The sequence below is a fragment of the Esox lucius genome, chromosome 21 (assembly GCF_011004845.1).
Source record: "Esox lucius isolate fEsoLuc1 chromosome 21, fEsoLuc1.pri, whole genome shotgun sequence".
Classification (NCBI taxonomy): Eukaryota; Metazoa; Chordata; class Actinopteri; order Esociformes; family Esocidae; genus Esox; species Esox lucius.
Window position 1 is genome coordinate 25354798 of NC_047589.1, and position 26327 is coordinate 25381124.

A 26327-nucleotide genomic window follows, 5' to 3' on the forward strand; every position below is an offset into this window, starting at 1 on the left:
TTAACCGACAGTCCCGCGCATGGCACGTGGCAGCACCCTGCCGTGTCAGATTTGGTTACATTCACCTGGCGGCTTTTGGTAAATGCGGAGGCGCTCCACCACAGCACCTTTTAACCAGTTCCCAGCCCTTATGCCTCTTTCATGTCTGTACTTTGCCGTTTCGAGAGGGGAAGAATAGAAATGGCAGACGTCACTCTGGAACGAACGATCCGATGGATGATATGAGAGGGACGAAGTGCGATGGGGACTCAGCGCGACGACGGCGAGCAGACTGGCGGAGCAGTCAGAGATGACTGTGCGTCTCAAGGAGACACTACCAGCGTAAGTGTAGCGTAGCGTTTTTACATGCTTTTGGTGGACGGGAAGAATTTCAGTATTAAACCAAAATACGTAAGCTCTAAAGTGACAAGAAAATTGTGCATCTATCCCGAGAAAAGTTAAGCGATGGAATGGTTTTTACGCACGTTTGACTGTAAATTTTGCTCTTAAGTAGCCTACTCAAGTGGAACACATCGCCTAATTCCCTTCGCTATTAATGTGTTTACGGCGCGTGATGGACTCGTTTAAAGGAATAGTTTAAAAATATATTCTGCGGAGAGAATCAATACCCCAGTTATATGGTGCACTGGATGGGATGGCACTGCATGAATAATGAAAGCACAGAGAAACTTGAGTGGGAGCGTTTTGGAGGCGATGGGGTTACTAGGCACCTCACGGTAAACTGAGCCTTGAAAACTGAACACTTAACCTGAATGCAACTCGTTACAACTTCTAAGTAAATATTTGACCACTGTTCTGTAGCCTATGTAATTTCGAGAGACTAGTTTGATGTTATTACTTTCAGGGGTTCTTGTGAGAAGTTTCGTGTTTCTTTTTTTCTGTGAAATTATTACGAAAAATTCATGTTTATTACCTTTAGCAACATTGCACGAATATACAATATATTTTTTACAAAAAGAAATGACGGGTTTATTTTAGAAGAAAAACTTAAATACAGCATTTGACGATTTATAACTTTAAGAGATAAAGTATTAGACACGCATGGATTAAGCAAAGGGTACAAAATATAAGTGTTTTGCTACCTCAGGATGCAGAGATGGATCAATTATCAGGAAGTGGAAGCTGCTTACAATCCATCTGGCCACTATCAAGAAACGGCCGTCACAGAATAATCCATTAACGGGGAATAAGGACAAATATCTACAATTTGTCTAACTTCATAAATCGCTTGAAGTAATTTTTTGATTGTTTCTCCATGCTATTAACTTGGAGAGCAGGGTCACCTGGTTTGCTCTCCCTCCACTAACGTCATTTGACAGAACTTCAATAAATATCGGTAATCTATGTGAGAAACGAATGTTCTGGCACAGCGAAAACACAAAATTGGGCACCGCCAATCGATTACGGTACACACCATATATATTTTGTGATAAATATTACTCGCAGGTTTTAATGTTTACCTTTATTAACGCCTTGGAAGACGGCCCGTGGGCTTGGAGGAGATAATCTGACGCTCTATATGAACGAAATAATGGTGCTGTTAAAGCTGCTCAGTTTTGTCGATGTGACAGGTGAATGATGTGACGGTGGAAGTGGCCACGGTGGACTACACCCTCAAGGGGCTGTGTAGGCGGTACAACGCCCACAGCAGGGCCAAGCGCCTGGCACGTATCAGGACCCAGCTGCCCAGGAAGAGCTGGGCCCCTCTGTGGAACCTCCAGAACCTGACCATCCTGATCACTGTGGTGGTGTTTGTGGTCATGATCATCATATGGTCACTGCTCTGGGTCTTCATATGTAAGCGCACATGCACAGGGTGTCAAGTTACGTTACACAAAGATGGTTAACACACAGACATACACCCAGAGACCACGATAGAGACTGTGCTGTTTCCCAGTTCGCAGAGAGAGCAACAGCGGAGTGTATTTTGCGGGAATGTTCCGTGTTGCCAACGTGGAGTTTATCCCGGAATATCGCCAAGCTGATTCCCACGAATTTATATCCATGACCAACAAGATCCAGCATGTGGTGAGTGTGATCGGCTCATAGGTCTGTTCATACAAAATAATGCTGTCATCACCATAGTAGGAAATGTATTTTGACAGGTGGCAGTGTTGCTAATGGTAACTCTCCTTTATGATGATGTCCATGGTTACTAATGTTAACTGTCCTTTATGATCTCCATGGTTAATAATGGTAACTGTCCTTTATGATCACCATGCTTACTAATGTTAACTGTCCTTTATGATCTCCATGGTTACTATTGTTAGCTGTCCTTTATGATCTCCATGGTTACTAATGTTAACTGTCCTTTATTATCACCATGCTTACTAATGTTAACTGTCCTTTAGGATCTCCATGGTTACTAATGTCCTCCCCCATGTCCCACAGGTGAGCAGCGTATACAGGATGTCCTCAGTGTCCAAACTCTACAAACTCTCCGCCATATCAGACCTCAGGTACACTGTCAGTCTCCCACTAAGTGGCTGGTGCAAAACCCTGGACACACGGCATGTCATTTCAGCGTTTCCTCTGTGTCCCAGTGATAATGACGAGGGTGGTGTCCTGGTGCACTTCTGGATTGTGTTCGTGGTGCCGAGCCTGACGGCCCCGACAGTGTGTGAGGAGTGTGTGGGAGCCATCCTCAGAGACTCCGTTCTCACCAGCCTGAAGAACAGGTCCTCCGTAGGCTACCTCCTGGGCCTGCCTGTCGACATGGACTCCATACTTGTTAATGGTAAGTGTGTGTGTGTGTGTGTGTCTGTGCGCGCATCTTGTCTGTGTGTACATTTGCGTGTGCGTAACGGTACACAATCATTTCCTATGTTTATTAATTCTTTGCAGCTGCCTTACGCTCAGATTACACAGCGATTACAGCAGGTGAGTTACCTCAATTACAGCAAATGTGTTACTTCAAGTACAGCAAGTGAGTTGCCTCAATTACAGCAGATGAGTTACCACAATTACAGCAAATGAGTTACCTCAATTACAGCAAGTTACCCCAACTGCAGCAAATTAGTTACCCCAATTACACCATATGAGTTAACTCAGTTCATCTGTCATTTTAGGCCCCTGATGTTCACTATGCACACTCATTAGCATGTTAACGATCAGGGCCAGATCAAGTCATAAATTACATAAGCAGTTGCTTAAGGACCCCCGACCTCTAGTGAGCCCCAAACCGCAAGGGGAGAGGGGTGGGTCCCCAAATATAATTCTGCTTAGGGCCCCCCCAAAGGGCTTGAGCTGGCGCTGGCAATGGTGGGTACAAGCCGACAGCCCTCTTCCCGTGCCAGGTTCCCAGTGTGTGGACAAGCTGTATGCCAGCGTGCCAGGCTCCAGGGTTCCCCTGAACGTGTACTCGTCGTGGGGGGGCCTGAGCTGCTTCGTCAAGCTGACGTCTGCCCCGGGCTCTCTGATCCGCCTCACCATCAGCTCCCTGCTCATCGAGCCCAGTGACTGTGTCAGCGACGCTTTCACTGTGTATGACGCCTTGCTGCCCATGAGGGGGCGCACTTTATACAGGTGAGTCGTGTGGTTGAATGGATCTGCTACTGTATGTCCGTGTTAATACACAGGTAGAATCCCAGACAGGTCCTGTAGGGTGTTTGATCCCCTGTCTCTGTCCTGTAGGATGTTTGATCACATGTCTCTGTCCTGTAAGATGTTTGATCACGTGTCTCTGTCCTGTAGGGTGTTTGATCACATGTCTCTGTCCTGTAGGATGTTTGATCACATGTCTCTGTCCTGTAGGATGTTTGATCCCGTGTCTCTGTCCTGTAGGGTGTTTGATCACGTGTCTCTGTCCTGTAGGGTGTTTGATCACATGTCTCTGTCCTGTAGGATGTTTGATCACATGTCTCTGTCCTGTAAGATGTTTGATCACGTGTCTCTGTCCTGTAGGGTGTTTGATCACATGTCTCTGTCCTGTAAGATGTTTGATCACGTGTCTCTGTCCTGTAGGGTGTTTGATCACATGTCTCTGTCCTGTAGGATGTTTGATCACATGTCTCTGTCCTGTAGGATGTTTGATCCCGTGTCTCTGTCCTGTAGGGTGTTTGATCACGTGTCTCTGTCCTGTAGGGTGTTTGATCACGTGTCTCTGTCCTGTAGGGTGTTTGATCACATGTCTCTGTCCTGTAGGGTGTTTGATCACATGTCTCTGTCCTGTAGGGTGTTTGATCACATGTCTCTGTCCTGTAGGGTGTTTGATCCCGTGTCTCTGTCCTGTAGGATGTTTGATCACATGTCTCTGTCCTGTAAGATGTTTGATCACGTGTCTCTGTCCTGTAGGGTGTTTGATCACATGTCTCTGTCCTGTAGGGTGTTTGATCATGTGTCTCTGTCCTGTAAGATGTTTGATCCCGTGTCTCTGTCCTGTAGGGTGTTTGATCACATGTCTCTGTCCTGTAGGGTGTTTGATCATGTGTCTCTGTCCTGTAAAATGTTTGATCCTGTGTCTCTGTCCAGTAGGATGTTTGATCACGTGTCTCTGTCCTGTAAGATGTTTGATCACGTGTCTCTGTCCAGTAGGATGTTTGATCATGTGTCTCTGTCCTGTAGGGTGTTTGATCACGTGTCTCTGTCCTGTAGGGTGTTTGATCCTGTGTCTCTGTCCAGTAGGATGTTTGATCACGTGTCTCTGTCCAGTAGGATGTGTGATCCTGTGTCCCAGTCTCTGTCTCTGGTGTCCACGTCCAACTTCATGCTGCTCTCCTTCAGGATGACCCCGGGGAACAAGAACTTCCAAGGACATTTCCAGGCCATTGCTGACGAACGTAAAACAGATTATCGCTCAGTATAATCACACAAACTGGTGGACTGGTGTTTTTATCCCACTGTTTTGTGTTTCCCCACCAGAGTGTTTGATTTCAGTCAAGACCCAGGCTGATCCAGGTTTCATTGATCAGATCTCCAGTCCCTTCTACCCCAGCTTGATACCCCCTCAGGGCTCCTGCACATGGAGGTTTCAGGTATTTCAGGCTCAGCCCAAACTCCTCCCCCTTTTACTGTTCACCTCCCCCAAGAAAACGACAAAAACTGCACATGTTGCTGTCTACAGACCCCCAGCACCTCCCTGGGCGTAGCTCTGATGTTCTACAACTACGTGCTGAAGCTGAAGGATGTAACAGCCTGTGAGCACGGCTGGTGGAAGGTCAATGAGATCATGTAAGTGTGTGTGTGTGTGGTGTGTGTGTGTGTGCGCGCATGTCCCATATGAAAAACAGACCGATTACCACATTAGCTTTGAATTGATTTGATTGTGTGTCCAGATACTGCGGCAGTTACACAGACTACACCACTGTGTTCCGGATCCCTCACTATGACTCCGAAGTGGAGTTCCGATCCAGTTCACGGAACTCTGGGCAGCCGTTCCAGGCTGAATACAGCAGCTTCAACATCAGCCAGCGTAAGAGATTCCCCGGTCCTCTTACTCTAATCTAGCTTCTTCCCTCTCGGTCAGACCTCACAATCCTGAAGAAATCTGAAGATGTCTAAATACCCCCCCCCCCCCCACTCCTCTCTCTCAGCGTGTGCCGAGGGTTACTTCCTGTGCGTCACGGGGCTGTGTGTGGAGAAGATCCGACGGTGTGATGGCGTGGACGACTGTCAGGATGAGAGCGATGAAGTCTTCTGCTGTATGCGTGTAACAAAGCGCCAGGACTGGCAACTTCAGCCACTCTCAGCTCTGACATTGCTAAGTTATTTGCTAGAAGCTGAGATATTCCTGTAAATGTTTTCCTTTTCAGCAACGCCTAGTTTAAACTGTGGAAGCTCTAGTCCTCTGCACGCTCTCTATGTCTGCAATGGTGAGGTGGACTGCATCAACGGAAGGGATGAAACCAACTGCACTCTGGGTAGAACGGAATCCTTTTCTTTATCCAGTTTCTTTGGAAGGTATTCGTGAGAATAATAATGAAGACTTCCAAACTATGAAATATCACATGGAACCATGTAGTAACCCAAAAAGTGATCAAAATAAATGTAATATTGTGGATTCTTAAAAGAAGCCACTCTTTGCCTTGATGACACCTTTGTACACTTTTTGCATTCTCTGGGCTATTTCATAGTTTTGATGTCTATATAGTAAAAATAAAAATGAGTAGGTGTCCAAACTCTTGACTGGTCCTGGATGTAGTATGTAGAATGTGCACTCACAGAGGAATATACCAGGTGTTTTCCCTGTGGCTGAACAGAGATGAGCTGCTCTGACATCAGCTACAGGTGTAACAGTGGATCCTGTATCCGGAAGAGGAACGCCAGATGTGATGGAGTCCTTGACTGCGCTGATCAGAGTGACGAGCGTGACTGTGGTGAGTCCTCAACCGGAACAAAACCTGTCACTGGACCACATACACTACAACATAAACATACAGTGTAGTGGTAGTGGACAAATCTACAGCAGTGTGGTCCGAAACACACTGGAGCTCCGAAACACACTGGAGCTCCGAAACACACTGGAGCTCCGAAACACACTGGAGCTCCGAAACACACTGGAGCTCCGAAACACACTGGGGCTCCGAAACACACTGGGGCTCCGAAACACACTGGGGCTCCGAAACACACTGGGGCTCGCTTCTTTGGATTTCCGTTATGTCCATCCACTACTGCTATGACTGTGAATAAGCCAGCCAAAGAGGATCAGCAATGGAACTTTGACTGAAAAAACAGTTGGCGTGATACAATAACACCATTAGTGCGTGATAAATTACAGTAGGTCTAAATTGGATATCCCTTTAACTGCAACGAAACCTCAATATCCAAATACATTCAATCACTTTAATCTCTCCCACGTATCTGCTCAGCTTCTATCAGTCTACCGGGCCCAAATTATCCCTACTCAGTTCAGTGGGACCCTCCAAATGACCCGGCCGGGGGTTTTCATTAAGTTGCCGTTATTAGGTCCTGTTCTGTAGCTGCTCACTTGAAGCCTTGTTCTGCCCGTCGCCCGAGTGGCTGTCTGTGTTTACTGTTATTACACTGTAATGGGAGCAGCCTAGGCTTGGAATACACACACACACACCTCGTAGTGCTGTCGTTTTTTTAATAAGGCTGCTGCCAGCTGGTCTGTCAAAGTGACTCAGCACATTTACTGTACTTTACAACACGCCCACACACACACAGAGACAAACAGAAATACAACATCAGAGACGTTCACCAAAACACACACAGACATCACACATATTCTCTAAAACCTCTTGCTGATGATGTGCTTTGCAGCCTGCGGCCGTCCCCGTCCGGCAAGAGCGGACTCAGGTCCCCGGGTGGTGGGCGGAGTCAATGCTGTGGAAGGGGAGTGGCCATGGCAGGTCAGCCTGCACTTCTCCGGCTACCTGTACTGCGGAGCCACTGTCGTGTCCTCCGATTGGCTCATCTCAGCAGCACACTGCTTCAGCAAGGACAGGTGTGTAGATGTATGGGACGTCGCGCCGCTGCTCGGTCCGTGGCCACTTTCTCCCCGGGTTTTTCCGCGCACTGGGCTGGTACCCGAGACCTCTGGTTCACAAGCACACGTGAGTGTCCCCCTTAAGGCCGGCCCTGCAGTCGTGGGACCCCGTTGGCTAAAGGGCGTACGTCTCAAACACACCGCCATGTGACACGTATGCATTCTGCTGACTGACCACTTTATGACCACGTTACAACCGCAGCGAATCATAGTGGACCGGTATCACGCCGACAAGTTAAAACACCAAACCATTTGAAACCCGTCAGCCCAGCATCTGCGTTCGCATGCCCGCGTCAGCGCCGGTTGAAACCCGCCATTTCACTGAAATGAGGCTTATGTAATCACGTTTTCCCCGAGTTCAGCCCGCAACCTTTAACCCTTGAACCCCCCCATCCCAGGCTGTCTGACCCGGGCCAGTGGAGCGCCCACCTCGGCATGCTGTCCCAGGGCAGCGCCAGGCACGTCAGTGAGATCCGGCGCATCGTGGTGCACGAGTACTACAGCGGGCAGACCTTCGACTACGACGTGGCCCTGCTGCGGCTGAGGAGCCCATGGCCGTCCTCCCTGGGCCCCTTCGTCCAGCCGGTGTGTCTCCCGGCGCCCTCACAGACCGTCACCAGGGCCCACCAATGCTGGGTCACGGGCTGGGGGTACCTCTCAGAGGACGGTGAGGAGACTGAACCAACGCCGTGTATTTGGACATTTCGTCCGGCGGTGCCGCCCGCTTGTCCCGAAACATCGCCCTCGTTGCTGCAGCTTCTTGGGGCAGTGGGTGGTGGTGGGGCGGGGCTGGGGTGGGGGTGCAGGGTGCTCTGTGGCTGATGTTCAATGTAATCAGTGGACCTCTGGTCTGAGCCCCGGGGACATGTTAAACTGGAGCTGTGGATCTACAGAGTTTGGCCAACCAGGTCTCTCACCACCCCCCCCACCCCCCACCCCCCTCCTCAGATAAAACCCTTCCCACGGTGTTACAGAAGGCGGAGGTGTTCGTCCTGGATCAGAGTGAATGTAAGAGGAGGTACGGCCCCATCACACCCCGCATGCTGTGTGCCGGGGTCCCCTCTGGAGAGCAAGACGCCTGCAAGGTAAGAGACCGACCACCACCCTCAGATTCTTCCTGGTTCCCCCGGCCCTGTACTTCAAAAAGCCTTGTAGCCTCGCTGTGCCCTCCTCCCTGATATATTTGTATCTTCTAAAAAGCCTTTTAATATGCTTTCAGCCATAGACTCTGACCCTTAAAGGGACATCGTATGTAAGACCTCATTTTCCATTTCCTTTTACAGTTATACCATGACATGGACAGTTCTTTTATGTTTTTAAGTTCCTCATTCCTGAGCTTGTTTTTTTGCCTTAGTTACTTGCATGAGCCATAGTGGACATAGCCATGTGTTTTGTTTTGGACATGCGTGTTAAGCCTGAGATGGCTGTGGAGTTTCTTCTTTCTGGGGATGTTTTATAACAAACTGAGGTTGGTTTGTCGGTGAGTCTATCCGCTACTGCTACTATGGCTCGCTCAAGCGACTAACCCGGCTGAGGAACCTCCAAATTGAAATGAACATCTTATCGACACAATTCCACAACACCAAGTGGACCGTGAGTTCCAACATGTACATCTCGAACGTGCGTCCTTACTCGTACCATGCCCCCCGTTTTTCCATTCACAGGGTGATTCAGGGGGCGCTCTGTCATGCCGAGCTCCAGGCCCAGAGGGGCGTTGGTTCCTCACGGGCATCGTGAGCTGGGGGGCAGGTTGTGGCAGACCTAATCTGCCTGGCGTCTACACCCGGGTTAACAAGTTCACCAGCTGGATCCAGAACCACATCGTCCCCTGAGTGGATCACAACCCATTTAGTTTTATAGTCCTATTTCAACTGCTATCGAATATAACTGCTCGGTAATTACTGTGCTGTTACATCTGTATCATGCAATTTACCTGTTAGAAGGTGGACTGTGTTTTAGGCTTAACAATTAGGCAGGTCAGGTGAGATTGACAGGATTTTAGATGCAGGTGAGGTCCTTTCAAGCCAATCTAACATTACCTCAAACATGTTGTTCTTAAACATGGTCATTCACTCTTCAACCTCCATGCTTTTATGTAATTATAAATTGGGGGCTTTATAAATTGGTGCGGCATCATCTGTCATACAACTGATATTTTGTAAAGTCATGACAATAAAACTCTGTTGTGGAAACAGTTTCTGAGTGACTATATTTTTCCCGACCTTTTTGTGTTTGTCGTTTATTAAGTCATCACCCGTATCAAGTAATTCATATTCAGTATCTTGTTACAAAGTCTAGCCACGAATTACAGGTTATTGTGGTTCCAACATGTTTTTGTAATTCTACTTCTAAACCCATGCCAGCCAGTTTCACTTTTTTCATATACAGTATGCACAGTGCTCTCAAACAATCTTTTGTCTAGCAGAGCGGTTCACGGCGGAGGAAGTTTGCCCACATTTTCCATCACACGGATGGTTGTGTGGGTTGTACCATTTCATAGTGGTACCTCAGCTCGGTGAGTGGTACCATTGTGCCGCGCTGCATTCTGGGGCTCCGTGTGACACCTGCCCGCACAGGTATACCCGGGAGTGAGTGAATGCTCCCGCCGCATCCAACCCGCTCAGGTCGGGTTTCTGCGCTTTTCAAAAGAGGATTAGTATAGCAAAAAAGCGTCTCTCCTCCCCGTGATTTCTATGCCTGGGATATCGTTGCATATCGCCGCTACGGAGCCAAACGGGACAGTGCCATGAGGACTCTTCCTAAAAGCAGAACCAGTGAGGTTTACAGCGTCTCTGGATATGGACATTGTTCTGCTGGCGGTTCACCTGCACAGGTAAGAGAGACGGCTTCAGCCCTCGCCGCACTTTTCACCCTGCCCGAACAGAGGGGGAGACAAAGGGATGCTGTTCGGATTCCACTATCAAAGCAGCGGTCTTTTTCGGGTATAGATATTAATGCGTTTCATAATAGGCCTTCTTTATTATTAGAATTCGCTACATACTATATAATCGGATGTGGTCGGTCCGCGTGAAAAGATTTGGCTGACCAACTTTCTAGTTAATCTTAATTGTAAAATCCGTCTCTAGGTGTATCTGGTTCTCGCACTCCTGAAGGTCTATATGTCAGAGTGCACCGCTTGATAGAATGCTGACAAAGCTGCGCGAGGCCGTGGGAAAGCAGACCCCTCGAGCCACGCTTTGTGCGCTCCCCCGGGAGTCCTGCCAAGACGCCAAATCTTTCACTTCAATTCCTTTAAAACAAATCTTTCACTTCAGTTCCTTTAAAACAAATATTTCACTTCAATTCCTTCAAAAAACTCGGAAGGTTCTCTGCTGTTGTCGCGCTCCATAAACTGATTAAGTCACCTGTTTACCGTTCATCACAAAATAAAAAACATTAAATGAGGGGGGGGGGGGGGCATGGGTTAGATTTCGGATAAATTACAAAATTTTTATTTAAATCTGGAACATTTACTCTTTTTAGGATTCACGTTAAACTTTTGCTCTGCTGACCCTCACCATACTATGATTAGAGGGAACAAGACCACAAAGAAGTCTGCAGCTGGCATAAAGGTGGGGGAGTGTGTAGTGACGTGAGTAAGTGAAGCCGTTTTTTCTCTGACATAGGGGGTCATTACAGAGGCCCGTGACTCAGTTAGCCCCCCAACGGAGTCCAAGGCTCCGAGCGATCGACGGGACTGGGTTGACGAGTGCTGTCGACGTCCTGTCTGTGGGGGGTGGAGGAGGTGGGCTCTAGGCCTCCTGCCCATTACTGGAGCCATTGCTCTGGGTCTCCATTTCTTCACATGTGAGTACGCTGCTCTGCCTGTCTTGAGGTGCCGCAAGGCTTCGACACAAACCCTCCCTTTGAATAGGTTTTTTCGAAGGAACTGTCAGTCAATGGGTGGAGTACTTCAGTCAGTGCGTGTGCATGTTTTAAACACCGTAACATTCGCGCTTCAATGTATGTATCTCAGCTCCGCCCCCCTCAGTGTTCTACCTCGGCGGCAGTGTGGAGTTCACCAACACGAGCTTCACGTTGGACCTGGCCGACCCCGCCTCACCTCAGTTCCGCCTCAAGGCTCAGGCTGCGAGCCGCTACGTAAGTTCAATGCTCTTCCCGTCCCTTTCTGTACCGTCCGCTCCTGTTCTACATACTGTTCCGGTTCTGTCGAGTCGTATTCTGCACTGTCCCGTTCTGTCCAGGCCTGTTTGGTACTGTCCTGTGGCACAATGTCTGTACTAGCCGGTCCTCTGCTGTTCTTAGATGTAGCTTGTCCCCACTCTGCTGTTGGCTTACAAAATATCACTGTGAATACAGGCAGACTGAACTTGTCTCTAGAGCTCTGACCACCTAACAGTGGCGTTCTAGAGTCTACTGACTAAATGTCAGTCATCGATGTGGCCTTTTAAAGAATGTCGTTCGTAGGGGTACTGATATCACTCCGGAAGGCTGCTGCTCTCTCTTCGCCTCAACCCCCCCCCTTCTCCCAAACCCTTGCTCCGCTTTCCCTCTCACTGTCTCGGTGGTAAATGTAAAGCGGGTGTGTAACAGGAGCCCTGGTCTGTGTGTGAGTCCTGGGGGGCGCTGAGGTCTGAGGCCCCTGGGGACTGGGGCCTTTTCACTGGTGAGGACAAGCCCGCCGTTTGTAAGCACAGCGGGGCCCAGGCTGCCAGAGTGAGAGGAAGAGCAGGCCCTCAATAAAAACATTGTCTGTGTTACTTTCACACAATCAGCCACTCTGTGCCTCACTGCCTCCAGAGCAGGGAGAAAGACAGACAGACAGACAGACAGACAGACCGACCGACAGGGAGTGTAGGGGGGAGGGACAGACAGATAGAGATGGAGGGAGGGACAGACAGATAGAGATGGAGGGAGGGACAGACCGATAGAGATGGAGGGAGGGACAGACAGATAGAGATGGAGGGAGGGACAGACAGATAGAGATGGAGGGAGGGACAGATAAACAGGGACACAGCCTGACAGAGGGAGACAGACCGTCAGAGAGAGATGGATTCAGACAGACCGGTGGGAGAGAGAAGTTGAGGGTGAGAGGGGGCAGTATAAGATGGAGAGGGTGAGTATGAGGTGGCGAGAGGGGGTGTCGTGGAGCATGAGATGGAGAGGTGGAGTTTGAAATGGAGAGAGGAGGACAGGTGGAGTATGTGGTAGGGAGAGGTGGAGAATTAGATGGGGAGAGGTGGAGTATTAGTTAGGAAAGGAGCAGAATTAGATGAGGAGAGGTGGAGTATTAGATGAGGAAAGGAGGAGAGGTGGAGTATTAGATGAGGAGAGGTGGAGTATTAGATGGGGAGAGGAGGAGAGGTGGAGTGTTAGATGAGGAGAGGTGGAGTATTAGATGGGGAGAGGAGGAGAGGTGGAGTATTAGATGGGGAAAGGAGCAGAATTAGTTGAGGAGCGGTTGAGTATTAGATGAGGAGAGGAGGAGAGGAGCAGAATTAGATGAGGAGCGGTTGAGTATTAGATGGGGAGAGGTCAGGTTTAGACAGGGGTTGTTACTTTGAAGAACCTACATTTGAGGTCACGGCTGAGAAAAAGGATCGCCTTAAAACTGTCATAGAGGAAGGGACCAGGACCGGAGTAGGTCCAACGAGGGGATACACTGCAGAGGGAAGGGGGTACGAGACCCTGCATGGACTGGGGTCATGTACGGTAAACATAGTCTGGTTAATTGACAGGGTCGGAGGTCTTCTGAGGTAATAATTAACTGTAATTGCTGTAATCTGACCATAACGGAGACTGTGTGGGGGTCTCTGTTACGCTGTTGGGTTGATTAAACCCAGGCCACAGATTCATCCAGTCCAGGGTATGTCTGCATGACAGGCTAGGTGGAGATATGCACACAATGGAGCTCTGTGCCTCCCCAAACCAAACACAAGCACACTTGTTTTACCATACTTGTCTGGACTTTACCTAACCCCAAAAAGCTAAGTTCTACCAAAGATCTGAACACAAACCTAACCCTAAACCTCATCAGAATCCTTACACTGAGCTTATCCCAAAAATATTTTCTTTCCCCAAATCTGGACCTGCAGAATTTCCTAATTGTCCCTGACTTACCATGGTCTGCTGGACTTGAGTATAGTAATGTATGTACACACATGTATGCACATTAAACACACGCATTTATACAAACTGTACACATGGGGTGCACACACACACACACACACACACACACAAGAACTGAGCTTTTGTGTTAAGGCTGCAGGTTCATCCAGGAGTACTTGTGACACACATACAGTTGTGACTTCATTCCTGTTGCTTTATCACCCTGTGACATAAAGGCTTTCCCCTTTAGCAGAAGAAACATAGAACGTGGCTCGTTTCTAATATTCTCATGCTGTTTGTTGTCGTTTTATTTCCCTTCTTTCCACCGGCTGTTTGTCTCCACGTTGGGATGCATTCTAACAACGTTGTGGGGGCATTATGAAAATGTTGTGGTGCGGTTCTGACATTGTTGTGGCGGCATCCTAACGACGTTGGATCAGTTGTCAGAGCTGTACGAGTCCTCACCCTGGAGCTCCTACCACCTCCGCTCAGGAATTACCGCCTTCAGGTGAGGCCCGCCCTGGATGGGATCAACACACAGGAAATTACCATAAATGCCGGACCTGTGAAACTGCCTGTGCTTGCGTGTGTGTTTGGGCTTGTGTGTTTCTATGTGTGTGTGTGTGTGTGTGTGTGTTGACAGTGAAGGAGTAGACGGACTGAACGCATTCTACTGGAGTAAGTTCTCAGCCCCAGAGGGCGTTGCCATGGATATCCAGCGGTGGAATCCGGAACGCGTGCAGCGGCGTCTCCCTGGCAACAACAAGCTGCTGTACAGCCGCAACGAGGAGCGCTATTACATGGAGAGGGATGAAGAAGTGCTCAGCCTCCTGGGTACTGTAGTTTACCGTGAACTCTCCCTGAACTACGGCTCCCAGAGTTATTCAGTTGGGTTTATTCTTGCTTCAACATGAACAAAAAGGCCTGTTATGTAATATGTGTGTGCGTAGGTTTGGACTCCGATGAAGACTTTGAGGAAGATGACAAGGCAGATAAAATTAAGAACCCAAACACTCTTCAGGGTGGCAAGTGGCAACTGGGATTTCAAGGTGAGGAATGAGGAAGTCCTCCCAAAATGCTGTTCTAGAGGGACGCTCCTCTAGCCGACGCCTTCACGCAAAGACACTTCCTATATAATATGGTACAGCTACGTTTTACCATGGTCATGGCAGCCCTTCGATCCAAACAATCTCGCCATCCCCACAGCAATGTCCTTTGACCTCTATGCAAAGTATGGAAACAATCGTTCCCTGAGCCTGGTTAACCCCAAGAAGCCCTACTACCAGTGGCGCCTGCGAGTCCCGTCGGGTCACGTGGTACGCCTGGTCGTCCTCACCCTGGACGGAGCCGCGCCCGGAAGTTGCTCTGCCCACAAACTCTCTGCCTACGATTTCCTGCTTCCTCTACAAAACAAGATCATCGCCAGGTACTGTGTGTCTGTTGTGTTTGTCTGTGGTTTATGTCTATGCTGTGTCTGTTATGTGTTGTCGTTGTGGGTGTTGAGACTCTTGTTGCTGTCTATTACAGGTGGTGTGGGTTGCCTGTGTCTGGCTCGTCACCTGTGATGAAGCTGACATCGTCCGGTAACGTGATGCTGGTGACATTCTCCTTCAGCAGACAGAGAGATGGAGCCGTCTTTAAGGCCTACTTCCAAGCTGTCCCCAAAGCAGGTTAGACTGGCCTCACCTTTCCCGTTAGAATGACCTCACCTCTCCCCCGTTTGACTGGCCTCACCTCTCCCCTGTTAGACCTTCGTTACGTGGGGCTGGATGGTAACTGGACAGAAACAAACTAGAGTTGTCTGTGCAACTGAACCAAGTTAGCTCACTGAGCCAAAGTCTTAAGTCACCAAGATAAATCTGCATCAGTGTTTTAAATGTGTCCAACAGGTCTAATGACAGATCTTAAGTAATACCTAGTATATTAAATATGTACAACAGGTCTTATGACAGATCTTAAGTAATACCTGGTATATTAAATATGTACGACAGGTCTTATGACGGATCTTAAGTAATAACTGGCATAATAACTGGTCTATTAAATGTGTGTATATACATCTGTGTGGTTGTCGCCCCCTGTAGGTTGTGGAGGATCTCTATCCTCCTGGAATGGCTCGTTGTCTTCTCCCCACCACCCTGCCAACTACCCACCAAACATGGACTGTAGCTGGACCATACGGGTGTGTGTGTGTGTTTCATTTTCCTGTGTGTTCAGGTCAGTCTAGTTAGCAACAGCCCTGTCCACCTCGGAAGCTGCTGACAGTAGTCCACAGTGGTCCGGTGACTGTGTGTGTGCGTGTATGTGTGTAGTGACAGGAGGTCAAGGAAGGCGTTTGTCTCCCCGCGTTTCCTGCATTCCTGTGTCTGAGAGGCTGCTTCACTCTGATGTCTTTCAGGCGCCGTTGCCTGGATACCTGATCTCCATGACGATTGTGACATTGGACATCCAGGACTCCTCGTTGTCGGACGGCTGTGAGAAAGACTGGCTGGATATTGGAGGGGTCAAGTAAGCGTTGCCGTGGTAGCAGCACTGGTGATGATACACTGCAAGGTTTTACTGTCTGTGTGTGTGTGTGTTATTTTACCAAGTGTATTTCTGTTTTATGTTCATTTGTGGTGTATGTGTATGTGGTTGGGGTCTCAGGCTATGTAACCCCATGGCTGACAACGTTAGACAGAGGATCTACTCCTCTCCTGTATCCCTGCACTTCCACTCTGATGAGTCTCTCACTCACAAGGGCTTCTACCTGCTGTACAGGGCCTTCTCACCAGAGAGCAGTGAGTCCACACACACTCAGTCAGACCTGTGTATTCCAAGTGCTCACGTGTACAGAACTACAAGTCTGAAAGTCAGTATGAACAGAACTACATGTACTATATTACTATATTCAGTCGCCAGTCTGTCTGTACATAAGTACCTGTACTGTAGTCTGTCGCTAGTCTGTCTGTATATAAGGACATGTACTGTAGTCAGTCGCTAGTCTGTCTGTATATAAGGACATGTACTGTAGTCAGTCGCTAGTCTGTCTGTATATAAGGACATGTACTGTAGTCAGTCGCTAGTCTGTCTGTATATAAGGACATGTACTGTAGTCAGTCGCTAGTCTGTCTGTATATAAGGACATGTACTGTAGTCAGTCGCTAGTCTGTCTGTATATAAGGACATGTACTGTAGTCAGTCGCTAGTCTGTCTGTATATAAGGACATGTACTGTAGTCAGTCGCTAGTCTGTCTGTATATAAGGACATGTACTGTAATCAGTCGCTAGTCTGTCTGTATATAAGGACATGTACTGTAGTCAGTCGCTAGTCTGTCTGTATATAAGGACATGTACTGTAGTCAGTCGCTAGTCTGTCTGTATATAAGGACATGTACTGTAGTCAGTCGCTAGTCTGTCTGTATATAAGGACATGTACTGTAGTCAGTCGCTAGTCTGTCTGTATATAAGGACATGTACTGTAGTCAGTCGCTAGTCTGTCTGTATATAAGGACATGTACTGTAGTCAGTCGCTAGTCTGTCTGTATATAAGGACATGTGCTGTAGTCAGTCGCTAGTCTGTCTGTATATAAGGACATGTACTGTAGTCAGTCGCTAGTCTGTCTGTATATAAGGACATGTACTGTAGTCAGTCGCTAGTCTGTCTGTATATAAGGACATGTACTGTAGTCAGTCGCTAGTCTGTCTGTATATAAGGACATGTACTGTAGTCAGTCGCTAGTCTGTCTGTATATAAGGACATGTGCTGTAGTCAGTCGCTAGTCTGTCTGTATATAAGGACATGTACTGTAGTCAGTCGCTAGTCTGTCTGTATATAAGGACATGTGCTGTAGTCAGTCGCTAGTCTGTCTGTATATAAGGACATGTGCTGTAGTCAGTCGCTAGTCTGTCTGTATATAAGGACATGTGCTGTAGTCAGTCGCTAGTCTGTCTGTATATAAGGACATGTGCTGTAGTCAGTCGCTAGTCTGTCTGTATATAAGGACATGTACTGTAGTCAGTCGCTAGTCTGTCTGTATATAAGGACATGTGCTGTAGTCAGTCGCTAGTCTGTCTGTATATAAGGACATGTACTGTAGTCAGTCGCTAGTCTGTCTGTATATAAGGACATGTACTGTAGTCAGTCGCTAGTCTGTCTGTATATAAGGACATGTACTGTAGTCAGTCGCTAGTCTGTCTGTATATAAGGACATGTACTGTAGTCAGTCGCTAGTCTGTCTGTATATAAGGACATGTACTGTAGTCAGTCGCTAGTCTGTCTGTATATAAGGACATGTGCTGTAGTCAGTCGCTAGTCTGTCTGTATATAAGGACATGTGCTGTAGTCAGTCGCTAGTCTGTCTGTATATAAGGACATGTACTGTAGTCAGTCGCTAGTCTGTCTGTATATAAGGACATGTACTGTAGTCAGTCGCTAGTCTGTCTGTATATAAGGACATGTACTGTAGTCAGTCGCTAGTCTGTCTGTATATAAGGACATGTGCTGTAGTCAGTCGCTAGTCTGTCTGTATATAAGGACATGTACTGTAGTCAGTCGCTAGTCTGTCTGTATATAAGGACATGTGCTGTAGTCAGTCGCTAGTCTGTCTGTATATAAGGACATGTGCTGTAGTCAGTCGCTAGTCTGTCTGTATATAAGGACATGTACTGTAGTCAGTCGCTAGTCTGTCTGTATATAAGGACATGTACTGTAGTCAGTCGCTAGTCTGTCTGTATATAAGGACATGTACTGTAGTCAGTCGCTAGTCTGTCTGTATATAAGGACATGTGCTGTAGTCAGTCGCTAGTCTGTCTGTATATAAGGACATGTACTGTAGTCAGTCGCTAATCTGTCTGTATATAAGGACATGTACTGTAGTCAGTCGCTAGTCTGTCTGTATATAAGGACATGTACTGTAGTCAGTCGCTAGTCTGTCTGTATATAAGGACATGTGCTGTAGTCAGTCGCTAGTCTGTCTGTATATAAGGACATGTGCTGTAGTCAGTCGCTAGTCTGTCTGTATATAAGGACATGTACTGTAGTCAGTCGCTAGTCTGTCTGTATATAAGGACATGTACTGTAGTCAGTCGCTAGTCTGTCTGTATATAAGGACATGTGCTGTAGTCAGTCGCTAGTCTGTCTGTATATAAGGACATGTGCTGTAGTCAGTCGCTAGTCTGTCTGTATATAAGGACATGTACTGTAGTCAGTCGCTAGTCTGTCTGTATATAAGGACATGTACTGTAGTCAGTCGCTAGTCTGTCTGTATATAAGGACATGTACTGTAGTCAGTCGCTAGTCTGTCTGTATATAAGGACATGTACTGTAGTCAGTCGCTAGTCTGTCTGTATATAAGGACATGTGCTGTAGTCAGTCGCTAGTCCGTCTCTCCCTGTCTGCCCAGCGTGTCCCCGTCAGTTCCGCTGTGGGGATGGGAGGTGTGTTCCTCTCAGGAAGGTGTGTGATGGGGTCAAAGACTGTCCGGGTGGACGAGACGAGGCTAAATGCTGTAAGCAACCTTCTATAGTCCTCCTCATAGTCTATACATTTCACTGATACTTTGTGGGGAAAGCCAGGGGACTGTTTAAACATGGCCCGTCTGTTGTGCCCAGCGACGTGTCGTCCTGGTGAGGTGTATTGTGGGAACGGCTTGTGCAAGCCTCACAGAAGCCAGTGTAACAGCCAGAGTAAGTGTGGAGACAGCAGTGAAGAGGGAGACTGTGGTGAGTACCAAACACACACCTGCACCACACCAACACAATTCACCAAACACACACCTGGACCACACCAACACAATTCACCAAACACACACCTGGACCACACCAACACAATTCACCAAACACACACCTGGTCTACACACCAACACAATTCACCAAACACACACCTGGTCTACACACCAACACAATTCACCAAACACACACCTGCTCTACACACCAACACAATTCTCCAAACACACACCTGGACTACATACCAACACTTTATTCACCAAACACACGTTTTAGATTACGTGTCTGTTATATACTCATATACTCATATTAATATGTGTTTTCATTATACCAGCTACATGGAGGACTGGCCTGTGGTAAGAACTGTGTGTGTGTGTGTTGTACTCCAGGCCAGGCGTTCACTCTGTTGTTCCCACAGCAGGTAAATGCTACCACACGTGTCCCAACAAGGTGTGTGTGTCCAAGTCCTCGGTGTGTGATGGTATCATTGACTGCAAGGACCGCAGCGATGAGGTCAACTGCACTAGAACATGTGAGTCCGTCCCTCCATCACAATAACCATCATCCCTGCATGACCATCCATCCCTCCATCACAATGACCATCCATCCCTTCATCATAATGATCATCCATCCCTCCATCCCAATGATCATCCATCCCTTCATTATAATGATCATCCATCCCTCCATCACAATGATCATCCATCCCTCCATCATAATGATCATCCATCCCTCCATCACAATGATCATCCATCCCTTCAACAAAATGATCATCCATCCCTTCATCAAAATGATCATCCATCCCTTCATCAAAATGATCATCCATTCATCCATCACAATTACATTCATCCCTCCATCACAATGACCATCCATCCCTTCATCATAATGATCATCCATCCCTCCATCCCAATGATCATCCATCCCTTCATTATAATGATCATCCATCCCTCCATCACAATGATCATCCATCCCTCCATCATAATGATCATCCATCCCTCCATCACAATGATCATCCATCCCTTCAACAAAATGATCATCCATCCCTTCATCAAAATGATCATCCATTCATCCATCACAATGATCATCCATCCCTCCATCCCAATTACATTCATCCCTCCATCACAATGACCATCCATCCCTTCATCATAATGATCATCCATCCCTCCATCCCAATGATCATCCATCCCTTCATTATAATGATCATCCATCCCTCCATCACAATGATCATCCATCCCTCCATCACAATGATCATCCATCCCTCCATCATAATGATCATCCATCCCTCCATCACAATGATCATCCATCCCTTCAACAAAATGATCATCCATCCCTTCATCAAAATGATCATCCATTCATCCATCACAATGATCATCCATCCCTCTATCCCAATTACATTCATCCCTCCATCACAATGACCATCCATCCCTCCATCATAATTATCATCCATCCCTCCATCATAATGACCATCCATTTATCCATCCCAATTACCATCCATCCCTCCATCACAATGACCATCCATCCCTCCATCATAATTACCATCCATCCCTCCATCATAATGACCATCCATTTATCCATCCCAATTACCATCCATCCCTCCATCCCAATTACCAACCATCCCTCCTTCACAATGACCATCCATCCCTCCATCACAATGACCATCCGTCCCACCATCAGAATTATCATCTATCCCTCCATCACAATGACCATCCATCCCTCCATCATAATTATCATCCATCACTCCATCATAATGACCATCCATCCCTTAATCCATTTGTCTTTCTGTATTTCCCCATCAAACCTCAATCTCTCTCTCTCTCTCTTCATGTCTCCCACACACTCTCCTTTTCTCTCTCACACACCATTCCTTTTTCTTCTCTCTTTTTTTCATTTTCATTTTCCCCTCTCTTCTTCTCCCCCTGTCTTTCTTCAGTCCACAAGGGGTGCTCTTCGTCCTCTTTTAAATGTGCCAGTGGGAAGTGTGTGAATAAGATCAACCCAGAGTGTGATGGGATCAAAGACTGTTCCGATGGATCAGATGAGACACGCTGCAGTGAGAAACATTTGCATATTTCAAATAATTACTAATAAAACGTACGAATGCACTGACATGCACAATTCATAACCTACTTATACACCAAATGCAACGCCCCTCCCCGCCAAAGGTTGTGGCACGCGGCCCAGGAAGCGTGCTAAGATAGTGGGTGGGTCTGATGCGGGGACGGGGGCGTGGCCATGGCAGGTCAGCCTGCAGATGGAGCGCTACGGTCATGTGTGCGGAGCGGCCCTGGTGGCCAGTCGCTGGCTCCTGTCTGCTGCTCACTGCTTCCAGGACTCTGACGCCATCAAGTGAGATACTTGAATACTGTCACATGGCCCTTGGCAGCATGATTAACCATTATCATCATAGTAATTTCTCCCTGTGTGTGTAGGTACCTGTATTTCTCCATGTGTGTAGGTACCTGTATTTCTCCATGTGTGTGTAGGTACCTGTATTTCTACATGTGTGTGTAGGTACCTGTATTTCTCCCTGTGTGTGTAGGTACCTGTATTTCTCCATGTGTGTGTAGGTACCTGTATTTCTACATGTGTGTGTAGGTACCTGTATTTCTCCCTGTGTGTAGGTACCTGTATTTCTCCCTGTGTGTAGGTACCTGTATTTCTCCATGTATGTAGGTACCTGTATTTCTACATGTGTGCGTAGGTACCTGTATTTCTACATGTGTGTGTAGGTACCTGTATTTCTCCCTGTGTGTAGGTACCTGTATTTCTCTGTGTGTGTAGGTGCCTGTATTTCTCCGTGTGTGTAGCAGCCTGTATTTCTACGTGTGTGTAGCAACCTGTATTTCTACGTGTGTGTAGGTACCTGTATTTCTCCATGTGTGTAGGTACCTGTATTTCTCTGTGTGTGTAGGTACCTGTATTTCTCCATGTATGTAGGTACCTGTATTTCTCCATGTGTGTGTAGGTACCTGTATTTCTGTGTGTGTGTGTATGTAGGTACCTGTATTTCTCCATGTGTGTAGGTACCTGTATTTCTCCATGTGTGTGTAGGTACCTGTATTTCTGTGTGTGTGTGTATGTAGGTACCTGTATTTCTCCATGTGTGTAGGTACCTGTATTTCTCCATGTGTGTAGGTACCTGTATTTCTCCCTGTATTTCTCCCTACACACAGGAAGACCTGTGTGTAGGTCTTCCTGTATTTGTAGGTACCTGTATTTCTGCGTGTGTGGGTTCCTGTATTTCTGTGTGTGTAGGTACCTGTATTTCTCCCTGTGTGTGTAGATACCTGTATTTCTCCGTGTGTCTATGTAGGTACCTGTATTTCTCTGTGTGTGTATGTAGGTACCTGTATTTCTCTGTGTGTGTATGTAGGTACCTGTATTTCTCTGTGTGTGTATGTAGGTACCTGTATTTCTCTGTGTGTGTATGTAGGTACCTGTATTTCTCTGTGTGTGTATGTAGGTACCTGTATTTCTCTGTGTGTGTATGTAGGTACCTGTATTTCTCCATGTGTGTAGGTACCTGTATTTCTGTGTGTATGTAGGTACCTGTATTTCTGTGTGTTTATAGTTACCTGTATTTCTGTGTGTTTATAGTTACCTGTATTTCTCTGTGTGTAGGTACTCTGATGTGCGGGTGTGGCGTGCCTACATGGGCATGCGTGTGATGAACACGGCCCTCAACGCCGCCGCCACCAGAACGATCCGCCGGATCGTCTTCCACTCCCAGTACGACCAGTTCACCTCGGACTACGACATCGCCCTGCTGGAGCTGAGCAGCCCCGTCTACTTCAGCGACTTGGTACAGCCCGTCTGCGTCCCCGCCCCTTCCCACGCTTTCACCACGGGAACAAGCTGCTACGTCACAGGCTGGGGCGTCCTGATGGAGGATGGTAAGGGCTGTGCCAACGGTAACGCCTGACGTCGGACGCCCGGCAGAAGACTGAAAATATGCACGTCAGAAATGACAACCACAGTTGTTTCAGTAACTCCTCATTTGGGGGGGCTTACACATACAATGTTTCTAGTTCCTACCCTGTGACATGCTGATGATGTCATCACCGCGTTCCTGTGTTTGTCCCAGGGGAGCTGGCATCTCTGCTGCAGGAGGCCACTGTGAAGATCATCAACCGGAACAGCTGTAATAAGCTCTATGACGACGCGGTCACTCCCAGGATGCTCTGCGCCGGCAACCTGCAGGGAGGCGTGGATGCCTGTCAGGTGGGGGTGTGTGTGTGTGTGTGTGTGTTCGTTGTTGTGTACGCGTGCCTGCTGTTTGCGTGGTTCTGCGCTGGTTTACATGTTTTTACATGTCTGTCTGTGTCTTTGCACGGGTTTTTCTAGGGTGACTCCGGGGGTCCTCTGGTATGTCTGGAGAGGGGCCGGCGGTGGTTCCTGGCCGGGATTGTGAGCTGGGGCGAGGGGTGTGCTCGGCAGAACCGCCCTGGGGTCTACACGCTGGTCACAAAGTTCACTGACTGGATCCACCAGCAAACTAAAGGACAGGTCTGACACGGACTCACAGACCTCTGGGTGACATCACCATGGACACACTCACTGACTGGCGCCCTGTGATTCTACTGGGGGAGGGGCAATGGGGCGCCGCTAAACAGCTCCTGCTTTATGACTCCGCTGGCCCCTTGTCGACTGTTCCCAATCATACCCCACCCCCCTTTTCCTTGTTTAAGGCCGAGCATCTCCCTTTGTCTCTTCGCCCTTTCCATGGTACCCAGACACATCCTCTCTCCTCCCGGAGGCGCGTCCGCTTGTGCACGTCGAGGCCGTCCGTGCCGATCTCGACGTGCGAGGTCTACTTCCTGTCCACACAGCGCACGCGGCTGTTGAAGTGGACGTTGTCTCTGTAGGGGTGTGTCCGGTAGCGTGTGTGTCCTGGTGTAACTGAGCATGGGAGGGTTTATGTCAGAGCAGGTTCATTATGTCATAGGAAATACTCATTTTTAGAATCTATTTTATTTTGGGTTTTAAAAAAAAAAAAAGAAGAAAAAAAAACAAACTTTCCCTATCATCAGAATATTATCTGTTTTGGATATACTCTCATATCTCATTTTAATATTATGATATCCTTCGATGAGACCAACAACTGAGACTAGTTGCCTTGGGGACCCTGTGCTGGTCTGGGGTGTGACGGGTTAAGAGACACTTTTGATTTACAGATTTTCTCAGAGGTCAAGTGTCCTAGAGACCAGTGCCACCCATTGGTAACTAAATGACATTGCACCTCAGTCGCCCTGTCCCATTTCAAGGGTTTATACGTTCTACTGCTTTTTAAAATGTAAATGTCAGAAAACAAATTGTTTTTACTCATTTGTATTTAGATGATTGAAGGAGTTAAATCCATATTAAACAGAGCACGTATATGGTTTGTTCAAATAGTGTGTTGTCTCTTGTGTCTCAAGTTTGGTTTGGTCTTCCTGCTTGTCTGTCTTCATATAGCAGGGCTTAAACCTTATTCCTGGAGAGCGAGCCTCCTGTAGGTTTAATCTCCAACACCTATTCCCAAAGCGCTACTCTCCTGTAAGTTTAAACTCCAACCCATTCCTGGCAATCTTCCTCCCTGTTGGTTTAAACTCCAACCCATTCCTGGCGATCTTCCTCCCTGTAGGTTTAAACTCCAACCCATTCCTGGCGATCTTCCTCCCTGTTGGTTTAAACTCCAACCCATTCCTGGCGATCTTCCTCCCTGTTGGTTTAAACTCCAACCCATTCCTGGCGATCTTCCTCCCTGTAGGTTTAAACTCCAACCCATTCCTGGCGATCTTCCTCCCTGTAGGTTTAAACTCCAACCCATTCCTGGCGATCTTCCTCCCTGTAGGTTTAAACTCCAACGCATTCCTGGCGATCTTCCTCCCTGTTGGTTTAAACTCCAACCCATTCCTGGCGATCTTCCTCCCTGTTGGTTTAAACTCCAACCCATTCCTGGCGATCTACCTCCCTGTTGGTTTAAACTCCAACCCATTCCTGGCGATCTTCCTCCCTGTTGGTTTGAACTCCAACCCATTCCTGGCGATCTACCTTCATATAGGTTTAAACTCCAACCCCTGTTCCACAAGAACTTTCCTTGTGTAGGTTCCTTGGGAGTTTATCCCACTCCAGTTCTAACTAGCCTGATGGAGCATATCAACTCATTATCAGAATCGGATGCACTAGATTGGGGTTGAAAAAACTGGGTTGGAGTACCTGGATGTGTAGCACATGTATATTTCTTTCAACATAATTGAACGATTACTGTAGTAGGCTGTAAAATGTAACCATCATATGTCCATTCATGAGTCTGTCTCTAGGTGGCACTATTGTCTATATATGAAGTAATCATACAGGACTGTGCAAGTCTTAGGCACCTGAAAGTCAAGTTAATGTCATTTATTTGGATAGTAAGTGTTTCTTTGTAAAGAAAAATAATAATATATATTATGTATGAATTTTTATGAAAATACTTACTACCCAAATAAATGGCCTTATTTCAACATTCAGGTGCCTAAGACCTTTGCCCAGTGTCAATTGTCTGTCTTGTGTCCACCAGCAGATAAGACTACACCAGAACTATATATTCACGAGGCATCCAATTACAAAGGGTGGTATGGAGAGTGTCTGTATGGTCCTTGTATTGGAATGGACCGCAGACATTGATCATGTGACGTATAGGTTGTGTCAGAGTGATTCTACACAGCAACACGGATCTGACTCATGCATTATTGCAGAGATGGTGTAGTCATCTGGTAATTCTTGCTCAATGTTTCCAAAAATGGGGGGGATATTGTGGGAATCTCATTCAGAATTTATCAGTCATGTTCTGTAAAGGGGAACTATGCTAAATATATCCATATCTTTTTGGACTTTTACTCGTTGTACCCAGCTGTCTCACTCTGGAAGAGCAGTGTATAGCAACAGCACGGTCAGAGGGTTACAGTGGCTCACAAACGTATTCACCCCTTTAGACTTTACCACATATTATTGTGTTACAATTTGAAGTTCAAATGGATTCAATTTAGAATTTTTGTCCATTCTTCTTTGCAAAATTGCTCAAGCTCCATCAAGTTGGATTGGGACCTTTAGTGAACAGCAATTTTCAACACTTTCCGCAGAATTTGAT

The 26327-nt window shown here is 47.4% G+C and overlaps 2 protein-coding genes across 4 annotated transcripts; both read left to right on the plus strand.

Moving 5' to 3' along the window:
* Nucleotides 1-68: 68 nt before the first annotated feature.
* Nucleotides 69-9617, plus strand: tmprss7 (transmembrane serine protease 7). 3 transcript variants are annotated; one of them, XM_013139636.3, is made up of 18 exons: nucleotides 69-321; nucleotides 1572-1797; nucleotides 1898-2028; nucleotides 2392-2459; nucleotides 2544-2737; nucleotides 2845-2880; nucleotides 3297-3525; nucleotides 4651-4778; nucleotides 4861-4973; nucleotides 5063-5169; nucleotides 5274-5410; nucleotides 5532-5639; nucleotides 5751-5858; nucleotides 6198-6314; nucleotides 7222-7405; nucleotides 7846-8114; nucleotides 8396-8532; nucleotides 9112-9617. In XM_013139636.3, exons 1-18 carry the CDS (start codon nucleotides 241-243, stop codon nucleotides 9277-9279), a joined length of 2541 nt encoding a protein of 846 aa, XP_012995090.2. In that variant the 5' UTR covers nucleotides 69-240; the 3' UTR covers nucleotides 9280-9617. The 3 variants fall into 3 exon arrangements, with proteins under 3 accessions (XP_012995090.2, XP_012995091.2, XP_012995092.2); XM_013139637.3 differs by having other exon boundaries at nucleotides 4654-4778; XM_013139638.3 differs by lacking the exon at nucleotides 1572-1797 and having other exon boundaries at nucleotides 236-321.
* Nucleotides 9618-10061: 444 nt separating this feature from the next.
* Nucleotides 10062-24576, plus strand: LOC105021946 (suppressor of tumorigenicity 14 protein homolog). Its single transcript, XM_029116349.2, has 19 exons — nucleotides 10062-10280; nucleotides 11074-11254; nucleotides 11424-11548; nucleotides 13957-14024; nucleotides 14160-14350; nucleotides 14467-14565; nucleotides 14723-14942; nucleotides 15044-15186; nucleotides 15598-15695; nucleotides 15912-16021; nucleotides 16160-16293; nucleotides 18898-19002; nucleotides 19106-19216; nucleotides 19638-19751; nucleotides 21147-21266; nucleotides 21379-21562; nucleotides 22838-23109; nucleotides 23301-23437; nucleotides 23561-24576. Exons 1-19 carry the CDS (start codon nucleotides 10194-10196, stop codon nucleotides 23726-23728), a joined length of 2667 nt encoding a protein of 888 aa, XP_028972182.2. The 5' UTR covers nucleotides 10062-10193; the 3' UTR covers nucleotides 23729-24576.
* Nucleotides 24577-26327: the final 1751 nt, after the last annotated feature.

Bases quoted from the DNA above. Each gene is read 5' to 3' on its own strand.
- LOC105021946 (XM_029116349.2), top strand. From the start codon at position 10,194: ATGAGGACTCTTCCTAAAAGCAGAACCAGTGAGGTTTACAGCGTCTCT. The intron at 10,281-11,073 runs GTAAGAGAGACG...TCTCTGACATAG, and splicing joins CTGGCGGTTCACCTGCACAG to GGGGTCATTACAGAGGCCCG. The intron at 11,549-13,956 runs GTAAGTTCAATG...ACGTTGGATCAG, and splicing joins CTCAGGCTGCGAGCCGCTAC to TTGTCAGAGCTGTACGAGTC.
- tmprss7 (XM_013139636.3), top strand. From the start codon at position 241: ATGGGGACTCAGCGCGACGACGGCGAGCAGACTGGCGGAGCAGTCAGA. The intron at 2,738-2,844 runs GTAAGTGTGTGT...AATTCTTTGCAG, and splicing joins GGACTCCATACTTGTTAATG to CTGCCTTACGCTCAGATTAC. The intron at 3,526-4,650 runs GTGAGTCGTGTG...GTCTCTGTCCAG, and splicing joins AGGGGGCGCACTTTATACAG to TAGGATGTGTGATCCTGTGT.